Source organism: Triturus cristatus, chromosome 6, assembly GCF_964204655.1.
Source record: "Triturus cristatus chromosome 6, aTriCri1.1, whole genome shotgun sequence".
In the NCBI taxonomy this organism is placed as follows: domain Eukaryota; kingdom Metazoa; phylum Chordata; class Amphibia; order Caudata; family Salamandridae; genus Triturus; species Triturus cristatus.
The window spans coordinates 1,834,431,332-1,834,448,992 of record NC_140589.1 but is presented as its reverse complement, the minus strand read 5'-3'; the positions used below and the strand labels follow the sequence as shown (position 1 = coordinate 1,834,448,992).

The 17,661-nt window shown below is 46.4% G+C and overlaps 1 protein-coding gene across 2 annotated transcripts in view; it reads left to right on the top strand.

The window, feature by feature from the left end:
- Positions 1 to 17,661, top strand: part of LOC146822136 (cGMP-dependent protein kinase 2-like) — a 256,757-nt gene that overhangs the window by 205,868 nt on the left and 33,228 nt on the right. For both annotated transcript variants that reach the window (XM_085613249.1, XM_085613248.1), the window contains exons 13-16: positions 522 to 648; positions 5,413 to 5,555; positions 6,779 to 6,868; positions 16,323 to 16,464. In XM_085613249.1, the coding sequence (XP_085469375.1) occupies positions 522 to 648; positions 5,413 to 5,555; positions 6,779 to 6,868; positions 16,323 to 16,464 (502 nt within the window). The remainder of the gene's footprint in view (positions 1 to 521; positions 649 to 5,412; positions 5,556 to 6,778; positions 6,869 to 16,322; positions 16,465 to 17,661) is intronic.

The window sequence follows — 17,661 nt, the reverse complement described above, 5'->3', positions numbered from 1 at the left end:
AATTCTTTTATTGGCTAACAACTTTGCCGAAGCTTAACATAAATAAGCAATTCTTTTATTAAAAAATCTAGTGCGAAGACCCGCTGTGCACTCAGCCAGTGCCTTCATCCATCAGTGTCTGCTCTTAACATTCCAACACACAGATTGTATCTCCCAATATACGTGCAATTATCTACCCCTATCGGACAATAACTAATTACAACACAGCAATGAGTCTCCAAGAAAATTGCTTACATGAACGTTATTAAATGCACAATATTGTCCAAGTATCTACACATGTAAATCAGATACACTTCTATAATGAATAATTTTTATATTGCATTGAAAAGAGGAGCCATAAAAAGAAAAAAAGGAAATAGTGGCCTCTGTATCTAATAATATTTTAGGAAAAAACATTTTTGTCACTCCTGAATTTGAGAGGTCGACAGTAATATAAAATGTGATAGCTGACATAACCTGCTGACCATTAAAACATATATGGACTTTTGTTTTTTTTCTTGTATATTTGACTTTTTCTTCAGTGGTTACATCCCAGACTGTAGCAAACCCCTCAGGCTGCAGGACCTAGAGCCGGTCCATTACAGGGATGGGGTGCACGCGGGCGAGGCGGTTACCCTGGGCGCTGGTGGCTATGGCAGAGTCGAGCTGGTAAGGATTGTTCTAAAAACTCCACCATGCATCAATAAAGAGGCTGATGTATTGATGGTTGATTATGTACTATTGATTAAATATGCTCTCCAGTGACTGATGACACAATTGGACTCAAAAGGTCTATCTAGTGTAGAGCAAAAGCACAGTTCTCTTTACCTAGATGAGGGTCTCAATGTAGTAATGAAGCGCAGAAAAAAAGGGCCGAACAGATTTATTAGGCGAAGTAATACATCACCTCAAGTGCCATTGACATCCCAGCAACTCTCACAGCCGCACCAGGGAATATCCAGCAGACACGGCTCCACCTGGCCATAGTGAGGAGCGAGGACCAGGGCCGGACTGGGATCTCAAACCATCCCTGGCAAATACGTCGGGGGCCATCTGAGCGGGGGTGGGGGTGTTGCTGGAGGGAATCTCAGCTGCTGCTTTTTGTTACACATGGTGCTGATATGGCAGCAGTGCTGCAAAACCTGACTCCAGTAACAACAAGCATTGGCATAGCCAATAGGTCTTGCCTTTGGGACCTTATAAGTGTTTGGCCATGCAACAGTTGCATAACTAAATACTTACAAGGTCCCAAAAGCGAGACCTATTGGCTATGCCAAGCGGCCGTGCGGCCGCGAAAGTAATTGCGGTCAAACATCAAAGCGGCCGCAAAAGTGAAAGTAATCGCGGAAAAGCGCGGCGCGTGCGCCCGTGCACATGCACTGTAGCTCTAGGCTGGCAGCACTTTTTGGAGCCCTCTCAAAAAGTCTCGCCAGACCAGCACATGTGCTGGGTCAGGCGAGACCTAAAAACGCCCCCACCTGTCCAGGCTGGAGGCGAGGCTATTGAAATAGGTTTTAAAATCCAACCAGACATCATCCAACATAATTCTGGAAACCTGATTAGTGGGACTGGTGTTGATACTTTTGTCGGACGGCCTTAAGTAACCCATCTTGACACAATAAACTGCCCGGTTAAGTAGCATGATGGGAATGCGCAAATTGTCTGAGAAAACTGTACAATCCGTTTAAAGCACCCAAAAGGTGCTACAACCGGACTACCAGAAAACACGGATACAGATACCTTTTTCCCGTGTGTCCTTGTATCAGACCACCTTAGGTGGCTGGTATGTCTATATAATTCAAAGGTTGCTGTGGCTATTTTGATATCAAGTTTGGGTGGCGGTCTCCTTCAAAGTTTGGTGTGGCTGTCTCCTGTGCAGCATGTAATGGTTAAACCTAATGAGAATGATGTTGATATATCATTCAAAGGTTTGGAATAGCTTTCTTCTTCAAACATTGCTGTGGCTATCTTCTTCGGAGATTAATAAGAGAATTTAGACTCATCACTTCTAATTTACACATTTATAAACCTACATCAGATGTAGAGTCATGTCCCTGCCAAGCCTGGCTTTAGAAACGCAAGTAATTTTGAGCAGAGACACATTAGAAGAGCTTGATTTTTGAGAACTTGTAATCTTTGGGGAGGTATCAAATGATGCAAAGGCAAACTGAATTACACTAGTCTAGGTGCACTCCGATTAAATTGGAAACCGCAGACCAAAGACCCTCAAAAGTAAGAAAGGAACTACCTTGCGCAACTTGTGTAACTGGTTGGAACACAGGAAGGTAACAACTGCTACTTGGCAAGTTGTTTCCAAATTAGAGTCAGTTTTAAACAACAAGGGGACAGATGACCGACCATTTGCGACTGCAATAGGTCTGCCCTATTTATATTTTGCGAGTCGGTAACATATTACTGACTCGCAAAATAGGGTTTGCGACTCGCTATTAGGAACCACCGTGCCAAGGGCGTCCCTTCCTAATAGCGACTCACACTTCAATGTAAGATTGTTTTGCGGCCGCAATTGTGGCTGCAAAACACTCGCAGTTTACCACCCATTTCAAATGGGTGGTAAGCCACTCGCAAACAGGAAGGGGTTACCAGGGGACCCCTTCCCCTTTGTGACTGGCAGTGAAAATATTTTTTAAGAGTAGACAGTGGTCCCACGGACCGCTGCCTACTCATAAAAAATAGGGAGGTGCTCTGTGTTTCATTGGCTAACAAAGATGTAAACCAGGCAATAACGTGCGCATTTAGCCAATCACAAGAAGCCTGTCCAGCAGGATATGATGGTTGACAGTGTCAACCACAGCTGACAGATCTAGTGAAATCAGTGCGATGACGCATTCTTCCCCGTTTGTAGGTGAGCGCTTCTTCACCTGGTAACGTAGTCTGGTGTCACGGCTTGCATTGTTGGATTGCTCTAATGTCTGATTGTTGTGATGTGTCAATCATGTGATGTGTCAATCATTTTTCAGTATAAGGCAGACGTCCTGACATTTGTTGGTGCAGAAACGCACGCCCACAAGTGTTCTACACTCGTATCTCTCACGCTGGGGCGCTACTCTTCCCCGCGGGGGCTCTTTGGTTGCGGCATCAGCCGGTCGGTACTCCTAGGGCTCAGTCCTTCCTCCATGCTCGCAGTACAGACCACACACTGACATTCTGTGACATCACTCACTCTCAGCATTGCAGACACCAGCTCAGGCATGCAGAGAGTGGGGACACACAGGATACTCCACGCGGCCTGTGCATGTAAAGTTGGTGAAAGTGACATACATGCACAACCCGAGGAGGAGGTCATGGGGGGAGGAAGGGGTGCACCAAAAAACATTGTCGCACAGGCTGCCACCAGTGCTAAAGGCGGTCCTGCTCCCACCCTGCACCTTTCTTGTTACCCAGGGGTCCTAACATATTTGGTACCTGTCACTAATCCTACAGACAGGTCTCAGAGGCATTGAGTACATCTACATGGTCCCCCTCATGTATCTTTGAAACGTGATAGTCACTCACCAAACAGCTGACTGCCAGGGCAACGGCTCAACAATACTGTGTGAGGACAAGAAACTCAGAGCACAAATCACAGCATCGCATAATGTATCAGAGAAACTTCAACAATCAGTGTCAAGGTACAGGAAGCAAGGTGCAATCATGAAGTACAAGATAAGATGGTGTAAAAATAAATGACAACTCCTACATTTAGTTTCCTTCACAATCAGTCTGCAGAAGGCCTTCTAAGTCTATCTCCAAAACAAAACTTCATTAGAGGGCCATGAGAAAAATGCTGCTGCCGGGGTCTCAAGATTGGAAGGAGCTGTTTCTATAAAATGATATAGTAAGGGACATGAATAAACAAACTGAGATAGAAGGAGATCCAACAGGCTAACCTCTAACCTTTACCATAAAGGTAGAAAGATTCAAGTGTGAGTGGTTTTCGGATAAGAATGATCACAGCCTCTTTAAGTATTTGGCAAACTGTGCCTGAGTTCCAGTAGACATCAGAGATGTGTTAGTGGACCTGGGTAATATGGTGTCAAGGTTTTTTTACAAGTGAAGGGGAGATTTACACCTTCAGCTCTGCAACAGGAGAGGCCCGCGCCAGAGTTAGGTTGGCAGTCGAGCCTTTTCTAGAGGGGATGGTTCACAGCGGTGAATGATTCAATTTCAGAGGCTTCTAGGAGAAGGAGAAGTTCAGAATTCTAGTGCAGTATTATAAAGCAGTTTTTAAAATGACAAAGGGTGGTCCAGTGGATATTCATCATCAGCAGTTTGCAGGATGTCGCATCATTATTGTACTGTGATGTTGTGATAGGAAAATGGAGTAATGTTTCAGCGGGATAGAATGGAAGTGAAAAAAAGATTGGAAGGAAGGAATAAATACATACTTGTGACTTATGTAGTAAAGTAGGATGCACTGAGTAGTCTATTAAAGACAATTACTGAACAACTGCTACTGGGGCTAAATATGGTCTCAAGAATAAAGGGCCCGATGTTATATATCGGCGGGTGGCTTGTTTCTCCAGCATTGGCAGGCTTTTCGCAGTTTGGTGCACGGCTCCGGCAACATGATGGAGCCTTGCAACAAACTGGTTTTTTTCAGTTAAAAAAAAATAATCCTGAAGCGGGATTTTCTTTTTGAAAATAAAAAAGATAATCTCCCCTCTCCATGGGAGTACTCTCCCATAGTAAGGGCGACAGTTTGTGTTTTTTACTGTTCCTACCATCAGGGTTTGCCTGGTGGTGACGTACAGTAAAACAAACGCTGTATGTCTTCCCATCTTAAGTGTGGGGACGGACATATAGCCAATTCTCCGAAGGCCTAGTCACTGTCACTGTCGTAGCCAAACCTATAGCCATTCCTTCCTGCATTTAAATTGGGCGGGCTGAACACTGTTTTGGCAGGAAGGGAACTCTGTTGCGACAGAGTTCCCTCTCTGCCAAAATATGAATCAGCCCCTCAGTCTTTATGAGTGAGGGGTGGTAAGAAAAATCTAATCCTTGGGGGCAGTGCTCATGTCTAGAGACAGAGATGGGACTGGGAGCGGATAGGTGTTTGGCAGAGGAGAATGTTAGGCGTGTCATCATTGAAAGAGCCTAGGAGGACCATTGTTGCGAGAAGAACTTAGATTGTTGTGGATGTACTGACGGTTGCAGGTAAGTCAGGAGACATCATAGCTAGAATGTTAATGACAGGTAGTGTGAGTCGGGGAATGAAGATAACACAGATAAACCAAGGTGGGTGAGTTGAATGTGGAGATGAGGAATTTGCAGTTAAGTCTTTATGCTTTTCGAATACAATGCTTGCTGTGATGCTAAGCACAAAGTACTAACTTCTGAGGTCTACGTGCGCTCCTCAAGTGCTTTTACTGCAAATTATGCTTTCTTATCAGAGGAGATTCGCTGTAAAGGAACTCATTTAGTGCAAATTCACAGGTGACCTGCAGGGCATGGAGACCAGGAGGTTATTTGGCCCTCAAGAAAGTCAGCAAGGAGCACATCGTCCGGAGCCGTCAGCAAGAGCATATTTGGACAGAGCGAAGGGTGCTTCAGCGGAGTCGATCACCGTTCATTGTCAGGTAATGTGCACAGGCCGGGGCGAGATGTTGAAGTCTGGAGTGGAGGCTTTTGACAAGGAGCTCACAACAGAGACCTCAGCATATATCTCCACCACTTCAGCATGAACCTAGCTGTAGAGGTAGAGCTATTCATTGATACCTCTTCAATGCCCATTGATACCTATGAAGCTAAGATGCTCTTTGTTTTTCTTCTGAATGGAAATGTCCTGCGTCGCTGCACCCTAAGATTTGCTGATGAGTCAGGCTCGTCCTGGGCATTGGTTGATGAGAGGGGAGCTCCTCACTCATTGTCATTCTCCTCGTCAAATGCATGTCGTTTCACGAAATGTCGCCAGAACTCCTTCAATAGGTATTTAAAGTAGGGTGGGGCATCTTGAATGTGGAAATTGAGCGATCATCAATAGAAAATGGTTAATGTAGTTGAGAAGAAGCAGGAGTCTGGCATGTTCCACTTCTGTAAGACTCAGCTATGTTGTAGGCAGCAGAAACAGACAAGATGGAGGTGTGCAGAACCCTCTGCGTCTACTTCAAACCTGGGCTCAGATAAGCAAACATGTGCACAGCCCTAGATTGTACGTGCGTGCACCCTCACTAGTTGCACCATCAGCAGATCTGGGCCATGCACACAAGGGAGAGTAGCAGGGAAACACTGAGCACCTTTAAAAGATGCTGCTAAGTGTTTACCTGCACAAACCCTCCTGCTTGAAGGGTTGTACCAGCTTCCAGTCAGGATCACTTTCCTTGGATAGGTGGGTGACCTGAATACCTCTGATTAATGGTGCATGCCCCTGCAGCCTTTGGAGAATTCCTGGAATCCCACCTGTGTAGACGCAGACATAGGTTTGTGTCTGTGCATGAGGGGAGGACAGTTCATGAGTGCCCTCTGGGATAATCTAAATGTTCTTGCAACCCCTCCTTGGAGGTTGTAACTATCCTCAACACATCTCCCAGGACCCACATGCCCATACCTGGGGCAAAGGAGATTCTCAGATGTTTAGGGACATGTCTACATGGAAATGAGGAAACACTCCAGTTAGAATAAATGCGTTTTGGGTACGCACTCATGCCTTCAGGGGCTCTCTCGCAGTCCTTACTGGAATAAGGAGTTGCGACCTCCTACTTTTAAAAAGTGAGTGCCTTTGGTTCAGAGGACGCAGATTCCTCAATCATGTCTTTGTGATGGAAGTAAGGCAAAGCCTGGTTATCTCTCCCTGTTCTCTTAGATTGTTTCAGACTTTCAAGGACAACAAGTACGTGTACCTGGCCCTCGAGTTCTGCGAAGGAGGCGAGCTGTGGACCAAGCTGCGGGAGGTGTAAGTCTCACTTACTTTCTAACTTCTTCCTTGGTGCAGTTTTGGAGATGGTCATGAGCATCACAACGACACTCCAGGGGTTTCCGGCATTGCTGTTTGGCAGGTCTTTGTGAATACATTGTGAGGTGGTTGGTGCAAATCTGAACAGCTCCAGGTATGTTCACCATTGTGTGGCGCCAGACCTGTGAGAAACTTCATTAGGCAGCTGATTGAAACCTGAGTTGTTCCAGGTTCCTTTAGCATTCCACTATCCCAGATCTGTGTGAATGCTCCATAACACGGTCTTTGTAAATCTGAGCTGCTGCCGGCATCGTCACCTGTAGGAATATTTCATGAGCCGGCGCGTGTAAATCTGAGATGTTCCAGGCATGTCCGGTTTCTCCAGTAGGGCTCTAGGTCTGTGCCCTTCTGAAATTCCTACACGTTTTCCTCAAAAAGTATTAAATAGATTTAGTTATTTAGAGATACAATCATATTTCTAAACAAATCAATGTATTTAAGTCTGGGCTGCCTTTCCAGCCTCGATCTAAGGCAGGAGACAAAAGCCAGGCAGTAAATCAACTTTCTGCAAAGTCTCACACAATGCCGAGCTTACCTTTCTAAAGCCCCTCATTGCCATTGTAGTCTATGGTGGTATCCACTGTAGGCCAGTGACGCTGCCAGCATCATGATTTTAGGTGTCGGATTCTGCATCCCTGCATGAGGCCAGACATCTGTCATTCACAGGCATAGATCCCATCCTTTCCCGTCACATGGTAGGACTGGACGCAAGCTGGTGTGATTTGGCACCTTGTCTTCGGTAATGGTAAGTGTTATAATGCTAATCTTGTGTATGTATATTTTGCTGAGGCCCATGGTCACGCTGACTAACCCCTCCCCACTGTGACACCCCAGGCCCTGGCTGAAGATTGCTGGTCCCCTTAGAAGTGGAGCTGCAGCATTTCTTCCCCCACAACATTGATCCAAAAGATAAGCAGGGTTTATGTTGATCCAAATATTCAAGTAAAGTTCAGAGGGAGAAATATGTGCTTTTAGTAAAGACAGTTACATGCTGTATGGCGATAAAACTGGCCCTGTCTTCATGCCCTTGACATTAATGCCAAAAACGTGGATTGATTACGAACAATGAATGTTAAAAAGTTCATGGTAATGCATGTCAGCGATTTAGTTCCTCTTTTATTTCATATTTTACTTAATCTTGCATTCCAGAAGGGTGTTAGCTATGTCATCATGTTGTATTTCTGTTTCGTGCCTCTTATTGCCCTTGTATAATGCATACTTTGAGTCATGCTAGGTGTTCATGAAGGGCTTTGATTTAGAGCTCTGACGCTGAGGCTGAAGGCAAAACAAAGTGCGTGTCAGTGGGTTGGCCTCACTGCAGAGCACACAGAACAGTCGTCATGTATTCACGGCCGGACTGGGAACAGGAACCAGCCCTGGCAGATTGTTGCTCAACCGGCCCTGAGAACAGGTGGTACGGGCGGTTGGTGCTAGTGAGAAGCACCGTTCCTGCTTTTGTAACATGGGGCCAATATTGCCGCACTGCTGCAGAACCGGCCCCCAGTAACAAAACCGCCCCCCACAGGTACAGTGCTGGAAGTGTAACAAAGTTTGATTAAGATCAGTAATGAAGGTGTAACAAAGTTTGAATAAGATGCTGCAAAGTGAATCAAAGAAAAAAACAAGCTTTCCTTTTTAGGTCTCGCAAACCTGCGCTGAAGCGCGCATGCGCTGCTCGCTCTGCGAGGCTTCTTGTAATCGGAATATTTCAGAAGTGGCGTTTAAGCCCGCCCCTTATTTCCATTGGCTTGCGTCATCGTTCATGCTAAACGCTGGCTTTCGATTGCAAATGAGTCTTCTTAGTCCCTCCTTGTTACCGCCCTGTTTCCTTTTGGCCCCGCCCACGAGGACTGGATCTTTCACTTGCAGCATTACACTGACTTCTTTATTAGTGGGTAAGCACTCTTATGTGTTCATTCTGCACTTCATGGGCTGCCATGTACCGCGCTATAGCACAGCGCTTATTTTTTTTACTGTGGAATGCTTTTTTTAATTCATTTATTTTTTAAAACGGTATGATCGTGGCACCCACGCTTTACTTTAGTTAAGCGCGGGTGCCGCGATTGTTGAAAAAGTAAAGTAATAGATTTTTTTCTATTTCTTTACTTTTGCTTCAATTGCGGCACTCGCCCTTTACTTTACATGGTGAAAGGTAAAGCGCAGGTGCCGCAATTGTTGAAAAAGTAAACAAATAGGAAAAAAATCTATTTCTTTACTGTTTCAACAATCGCCGCACACGCGCTTAAGGGGGAAAGGGGTCGGAGCTAACGCTATAGCCTGAGGACACGGACTGCTTGAGCTCCTCTCTGCCTGCGATCCCCTGCCTGCTCATGTCTGCAGCATCTGCTCCCGCCGACACAGAAGTGGTGCCTCCCAGCGCGGGAGGATTCTTTGGAGTCCCGATTGCTGGACTGGGTGAGTGGAAGAGACGTAGCAGGTCAGATGACTCCGGCTCCTGGGAGCTGCGTATTGCCTGCAAGATGGTAGCCCCGCTTTGCTTGCGGAGGCCACAGTGAAATGCTGACATGGCTTTGGCGCAGATTCCCCCCGAGCCTCCCGCCCTATGGCCCATGATTCTTCTAGCTTCTCCTGAGGGGGAGGCATGCAGTGGACTGCGGTGCCTCTGGGGGATCTTGACTGTTGTTGATGCCTGCACAGGGAACCCCTGGACAAACAGGCCACCTGGTTTCATTTGGTGCTCGTCCCTGGCATTTACTTTGCCTCATGAGAGTTTCGCGACCGGAAAAACACCCTGCTTGTGTAGGCGGGTCCCACGAATCACGTGGTTTGCGCTCTTGCCTCTGTCTGGGAGGAGACCTATTCTTTTTGAACCTCTGGGAGAGCTATGCAGTGGACTGATCTGCCACTGGAGGGCCCTAGCTTTGGGGGTGAGTGCCTCTCTGCACTGCCGATTTCCTTTTTGCATTGGCCGATAAACCCTTAAACCTTGGCGGAGCTGATTTGCGCCATCGGGCGAACCATTGATGAGGGCCCTTCCTGCAAGACGTCTATCTGATCCTCCGAATAACTCATAGCTCCTATTTTGACTTGCCCCCGTCTTTGCTTACCTGACCTTCCCCTTTTATGTTCATCTCCTTGTATTCCTACATAACCAACCCGTTGGCTCCTTGGCAGAAAGGAGTCGTCCCCTGTGCCTCCCTATGTTTCCTTATTGTTTCTGTGTTTCTTTGTGAGACATCCTTGAATGCCTCTTAGTAGTACTTTTGTGGGTGGGTATGCGGCGCACCTTCCTGACCTTACTACATTTGTGCTCCCTTTCTCCTTCTTTCTCTCCTGTTAGCCCTTGGATCGCCCTTTTCTGATCTCCTTTGTACGAGGTGTGTATTGTCTGTACATCATGGGCTCCCCCCTTGCGACTGGTATTACTTGTTCCGAGTACCGCGGAGATTCCCTCGGGGCTTGCTGGTTGAATGCTATCATCTGGCCACACCCTGCTGTCTCCAAAGCTTTAGGTGGGATGCCTCCCTCTTGCAGTCTGGCCACTTACTCCTCTCCCACAGATGATTTGAGTGGCCATTACAATGCTGCTTCCTTCTAGTTGAGCAGCGCCTCCTACACTCCTGCGGGTAAATCTGCAGTGGCAGCTTTTAGTGTACCCTTCTTCTACTGCATGGTGCATGGAGTCAGAGGCTTGCGAGAGCTCCGTGCAGTGTACAATATCCAGTGTGCACGTGAGAAATGGAGCATATGAGTGAGTCCCGTAGACCGTCGGCCTGATGGAAAACACACAGCTCAGCGCCGAGCTGCCCTCGCCATCAGCAGTCTGTCTCTTATAGGCTGGCGGCCCCTCGCCGTCTGACAACTTATCTCGCCGTCCGTGAAGTGGCAACAAACTTGCACACGTCTACAACGGCCAACACCGTAAAGTAAACATCAATGGCTGGCAAGGGGACTGAGCCTTCAGCCGCTGCCTTCCACGACTCTTCCTTCAAAATAACATGAGATAAGCTGACTAGCAGCTTATTTTATTAGTCCACTCCCTCGTGTCGTGTGTGATTTTGTGTTATGGAATAGTTGCTAAGAGCGAGCAATTTTGACAGCATCTGTGTGGAGATAAATACGACATGAAGGCGTCCTAGAATCAAATAGGTGCTTTGGTTTTTGACTAGGGAAAAGAGTAAAGACACCAGGAAAGAACAAGCATTTGCAATGCAATAGGTCTCGCATTTACGCGAGTTTAAGCTACTTGCATTGTAAATGACAATGCCTTTTATTTATGTTTTGAAAACCAAAATTAATAAAAGGCAATGCCATTTACAGTGCCAATAGCTCAAACTCGTGTAAGTGCGAGACCTATTGCATTGCAAATGCTTGTTGTTATATTCTTAGTGCCAAGTTCATGAGGTTTCTCATATTGAACAATATATTGTAATCAGCAAGTGAAAATTAAAATAGCTATTTAATTTGTACTGTTATCAACAATTGATATAACAGTGCTGTGCAGTATGAAAGGCACTAATTCAACCACTAAAAGAGCATTCGTTTCAGCAGTAAGACAGTTCATTCGGCACAGTAACGAGGTGTGGGTTAAATGTAAGGTTTTAGGTCCTGGAGCTGCAGATGGAGGTCATTTGAGGTTATTTCAGGACTGGGTGCTGTAGCATCACATGCAGTCTTGTGTACAGTTTATAGGGTGTGTCCTATAGCATCAGGTGCAGTCTGGGGTACATTATAGGGTCTGAGGGCCAAGAAAATAGCGCCTCGCAAATTGCGAGTTTTTTGCGACTTACAATTTGCGAGGCGCTATTTCCTATGTACAACAGTGTCTTGGACACTGTTAGCAATTCCCAATGGGGTTGCAAATTGAGAGGCTCATGAATATTAATGAGCCTCTCGCAATTTACAACCCCATTGGGAATGGCAGGCCCTCCCAGGTATGGTGGCCTGCTGGGCTCAGCAGACCACCATGTCTGGGACTGCTTTTAAATAAAGCAGGTTGTTTTAAAATGAAGCCCGTTTTCCTTAATGGAAAAGGGGATGCATTTAAAAAAGAAAAAATTTAAATGTTTTTGTTTGATTTTTTAAGGGCAGGTAGTGGTTCCTGGGACCACTGCCTGCCCTTAAAAAATATTTTGCCCTGCATTTGCAAAGGGGAAGGGGTCCGCTGGGTACCCCTTCCCTTTTGCGACCCCATTACCACCCTCTTGAAGAGGGTGGTAATTTGCAAGTGTTTTGCAACAGCAATTGCGGTCGCAAAACATTTCTATATGGGGTAGCGCTCGCTATTAGGAAGGGAACGTCCCTTCCTAATAGCAACTCGCAATTCCAAAATAGCGAGTCGCAAATAAATTGCGACTCGCTGTTTTGGAATGGTATTTGTATTGAATTTATAAGGCGCACAGCTACCCACAAGGGGTCTTCCGGCGTCAGTAGATTCATAGAGTACATCAAAGAAGTTGTGCGGAGAAGAGCCAGGTTTTTAAGTCCTTGCGGAATTTGATGAGAAATGGTTCCAATTTCAATGTGGACGGGAGAGAGTTCCACAGTTTAGGGGCGATACAGGAAAAAGAACAGCCGCCCATTCTGGACAGTTTGAAACGAGGGGTCCTAAAATTGCCCTGAGTGGACGATCTGAGAGTGCGAGAGGGGGAATAAGGTTGAGCCAGGGCCATGAGATAGCCAGGGGCGCGCCCTTGCTTGATTTTATGCAAGAAGCAGAGGGCCTTAAATTTGATTTGATGAGTAATGCGAAGCCAGTGAAGATCATTGAGAAAAGGGGAGATTGAGGATTTCCACGGGACCTTACAGAGCTGCAGAGTTCTGTACCAGCTGAAGTTTTCGCTGAAGCTCCTGAGTGATGCCAAGATATAATACATTGCCATAGTCCAGGCGAGAGGTGACCAAGGCCTGGACCACCTGACGTCTGGAACCTTCTGGGAGCATCCCTAAGATTTTACGTAGCCAACCTAAGATGGAAAAACAGGTGGCCACCACCTTCACCACCTGCTGACGCATGGAGAGAGAGTCATCCACTATAAAACCGAGATTGCGGGCATGAGTCACTGGAATAGGTACAGGACCCATTTCAGCCGGCCAATGTAAAGGGCCCCAGAGATGTTTTTGCTTGCCCAGGATGAGCACTTCAGTTTTATCTCCGTTTAATTTCAGGAGATTAGTCTGCATCCAATCGGCGACTCGCCTAAGTCCAAGTTTGAGAGTGGAAGGAGAGTCAGCAGTCGCAGAGGAGAGGGAGAAAATAATCTGGGTGTCATCGGCGTCTGAATATAGGGAGAGACCAGAGTCTTCGACAATGGAGGCGAGGGGCTTCACATATATGTTGAAAAGCAGTGGGCTCAGTGAGGACCCCTGCGGGACCCCTTCCGCTGATGAACGAACCGAGGAAGAAAAGCCAGACGAGACCACCTGAAAAGTACGATGGTCTAAAAACGAGGACAACCAATCGAGGGCCGAGCCCGACAACCCTGCAGATCTCAGAACTTTCAGAAGAATGGAATGTGAGACCGTATCGAAAGCGGCGCTTAAATCCAGAAGAATAAGCGCGGTAGTCTGGCCGTGATCGAGATACAAACGAAGGTTCTCGGTGACCCCCAACAGAGTGGTCTCAGTGGAAAATTGGGCGCAGAAGCCAGATTGGGAAGGATGTAAAAACCCAGTGGACTCCACGTGTGAAGTGAGGTGCAGGTTGATATGACGCTCCAGGATCTTAGAGAACATGGGCAGTAGGGAAATGGGCCGAAAGTTGGCGACAATTTTAGGGTCGGCGCCAGGTTTCTTCAGAAGGGGCACCACCAGAGCCCTTTTCCATTCGTCTGTGGTACATACCCCTATTGGTTTTTGCATGTGCAAACGGGTTCGCAAACCTGTTTGCGCATTGAAAAACTGTTGTACATCTGGCCCTGAGCGTTGTAGCTTCAGGTGCAGTCTTGTGTAAATTATAAGAGTTGTGTGTTGTACCTTCAGGTACAGTCTGGGGTACATATTAGAGCCCGAGTGTATTTTAAGGGATGCTTGCTGGAGCGTCAGGTGTAGTCGTGAGAATATTATCAAGGTTGTGTGTTGTAGCTTCAGGTGCAGTCTTGTGTACAGTATAGCTAAGGGTTGGGTGCCGTAGTGTCAGGTGCCATCTTGCGTTCATTATAAGGGTTGTATATTGCAGCTTCAGTCTTGTTGAGCAGCACTTAGTGGAGGTGACCTCACACGGGTCCGTAACTGCGGTCCTCCCACCAGCCGGGCGGCAAAGGGACACCACGGCCGAGCACAGGTGCCCACAGACAGAGACAAAACCTTGGCTCAGAGGATGACTTTCAACAATCACAGCGAGGTAGCTGTTCTCCTACTTTCGAATTACTGACCCAGAATCAGGTTGTCTATGAATGATTTAGCATGAACATTCGGTGCACTAAGGCCGATGGAGGCAACCCCCTTTTGTCCGTGCCCCAAGCGAGTGACTCTACGCACCCGCACGGAGACCGGCTATCCCAGGTCAACCAAGGCTCCATACCAAAAGTGCCAGAATCTTTAAGCCGCATTAACAGCAGAACCTTGGGTGGATACACTGTGAACGCGATCCCTCTGGAGCTTTGATGGCATTAGGCAAGATTCGGCTGGAGACTCCAGTAGCCTGTTCAGCTCCAGTAGAAAGCACTGAAGGCCTGTAGTTTTTGACATCCAGCCTGGTTTGCTCACAACGGGGGAGGCAGGGTGGTAGAAGTGACAATTTAATTCCAACTGAACTTAGAAACAGTTTTTAGTGATTTTGAATAATTTCATTCTTTCATGATTTATTTGTATTTTCACTCCATTCATTTATGGGCATTTAACTGCATCTGCTTTTATTAAAATATTTTTGTCTTTTTACTAATTTGGTATGGATCATATGTTTGTTATATGTTAGTAGTATTGTGCTTTTCACCACTGACAATATGTGATAGCGGAGACAAAAACTATTATGTGATCTGGCACCATGAGGCCTATACCTCTTGCAAGCAAGCGATTCATAAAGGATTATGTGCTGATAGATGGATCTTCAGCCAGATGGGTTGGTTATTCTTTTTTGGTGGAAAGATTCCCTCATGAGAGTGGTATCTAGACTGGCTGGCCCCATTGGATTATACTTCTGACACCCAAAATCTCTTCATTGTCAATGGAAACAGACAATCTGATTGAGAGTTTGGCTGACAGGGTACTCCAGTGATGGAGTAGCCTGTTTCTCAAACCCTCAGTTCACCCACCCTGTTATAAGTAGGGTAGACCATCAGCTTTCTGTCAGCGGTGCTCCTGTTGGCTCTGTTGGTAGAAAGCTTACTCTTGATTGGCTGGTGGAGTAAGGGCATCACACCGCCCGCCCTATTTAGGGCAGGTGGTCTGATGCCCTTTTTTTGTATCCGTCACCACCATGGAAAGCCTGGCGGAGATGAACGGAAACATTCAAATAATGACACCCACAGAAAAAACTACCCTGGGGTGGAGGTCATTAGTGATTTGTTTTTCAAAAACCAACTCTGATTTTGGTAGTTTGTTTTTTGTTTTTGAAAACAACAAATTTGGTAGACTGCTGTCAAAATCGACAATGGCCATCCCCCTTACTTGTGGTACCTATGGAGTCACTACCAGGATCTGCCTTTACAACGCAGTCACTACCCTGACTGCTGTGATAGCCATGCTTTCCTCAATCACACAAGCCAGCACAACAACTTGCCTTAGGGAAAGCATTGTTGGACTGGTGTTGGATTTTAAGTCCAACACCTTCCCTACTGTTGCATAGACTGGAGTTAGAATAGTAAATTATACTATTAGAAAGTCAAACGCCCCCAACGGCAAGTCGTTGTAACAACTTGCGTGGTAAAAGGATGTGTGGTAACATCTCAGTTGGAGTAGAGACTACGTTGTAAAGGCATGCATGGTAAATGTATGCGAGGTTCCGTCATACAACCCCGTCACCGCAGTTCCTCTGAAAGTAGAAAGAGCATCGCTGGATCAACAGTGATCTCTTAATATGATGGTCCTCTGTCCATTTTTGGAATTATTTTTTTTTACAGAGTTTTATATAGCGCGAACTTGACCCGAAGGTATCGGGTATCAGAGCGCTTTACATAGCACCAGTTGCGTTACATGAGGACACATTCATTTTTGTTAGGCACGGGGAGATTAAGTGATTTTCCCAGCGTCACAGGATGTTCAGCGTCGTTGCTGAGACTCGAACTCAGTTACCAAGACTCGAGGTCGACCACCCTAACCGTTAGGTCAACTCCTCTCTCCCCTCAGAGTGGCGGATATAATGTGCTCCACCACCCTGATTGACAGAGATGAAACTGCAAAACCCTAAATCAAGCCACAAGTCTTACATTACCTAGAGGTTCTATCAAAGTGTTGCTAATGTAAAAACCAAAACTGTGACCTGATCTGTTTTTAGGAAGACGTTCCCTGAGGAAGTAGCTGTCTTCTGTTGTGCCTGCGTTGTAGAGGGACTGGAGTATCTGCACACTAACGGAGTCATTTATCGGGACCTGAAGCCTGAGAATCTCATGCTGGATAAGCACGGATACGTGAAAATGGTAAATTTGTGGAGAGATGTAATGGCGCCTGTGCTGTATGGAGCGAAGTCTATGTGGAAAGTGTGAGTGCCCACTGATAGGCTCCATGTGTGATTACGTGCCCTGGAGATGGACTATACATGACAATAAAAGCTACATTCATGACATGGCTAAGCTCCATAACTGCCATGGAAAACATTTCTTATTCCCCTGTGGTAGTGTCACAAAAACAAAGTTTGTCTTTTTTTCTGATAGAAAACCTTTGGACTCAAGGATTCAAGGTCCGTGCCTATTTGAGGAGGTGTTTCCTGAACTCCAGAAGTCCAGTTGGAGGCACTAAGATTTTACGTGCATTGTGTTTCTCAGGATGTGTGCGCATTGTGTTTCTCAGGATGCATATGCATTGTGTTTCTTTTATCGGCAAGCGTGGACACACACAAATGACACCCAACTCAGTACCTTTCAGCCTCAACGTTACAAAGGAGTCTCCCCTGTTAGGTAACACAGGATCCCTTGTCCTTGTCATTGGATTTGGAACAGCACAACTTCCACAACCAAGGCTCATGGTGCTTCTGTTGTTAAGATAGAGTATTTGTGTTCCCATTCAGTCCCTTCCTGGTAGAATAAGGCCCACAGGCAGCTATAGCATGTGACGCAGACTCCACCGCAGGATTTCATCCAACTCCTTTCAGTGGTATATAGCGCCTTTCGTTCATTGAAGCAGAGTGTTATCTTTTTCAAGGCTATAAACTTGAATTGGTTTTGACCAGTGCTGTTTTGCTTAGAACATCAGTGACTTTTTCACTGTTGAGCAGAAAACTAACTCTGAAAGCTCAGAATGTGAGACTCCATTGAAGTGAAGGATCATAGAGTCGAGCTGTCTGTGGTCACTGCCCTTTATTTCTTCGAATGTAAGGCTCCATTGAAGTGGAGGATCATAGAGTCGAGCTGTCTGTGGTCACTGCCCTTTATTGCTTTGAATGTAAGGCTCCATTGAAGTGGAGGATTATAGAGTCGAGCGGTCTGCGCTCGGTGTCCTTTATTGCCTCAAATGGAAGGCTCCATTGAAGGGAAGGATCATAGAGTCGAGCGGTCTGCGCTCGGTGTCCTTTATTGCCTCGAATGGAAGGCTCCATTGAAGGGAAGGATCAAAGAGTCGAGCGGTCTGCGCTCGGTGCCCTTTATTGCCTCGAATGGAAGGCTCCATTGAAGGGAAGG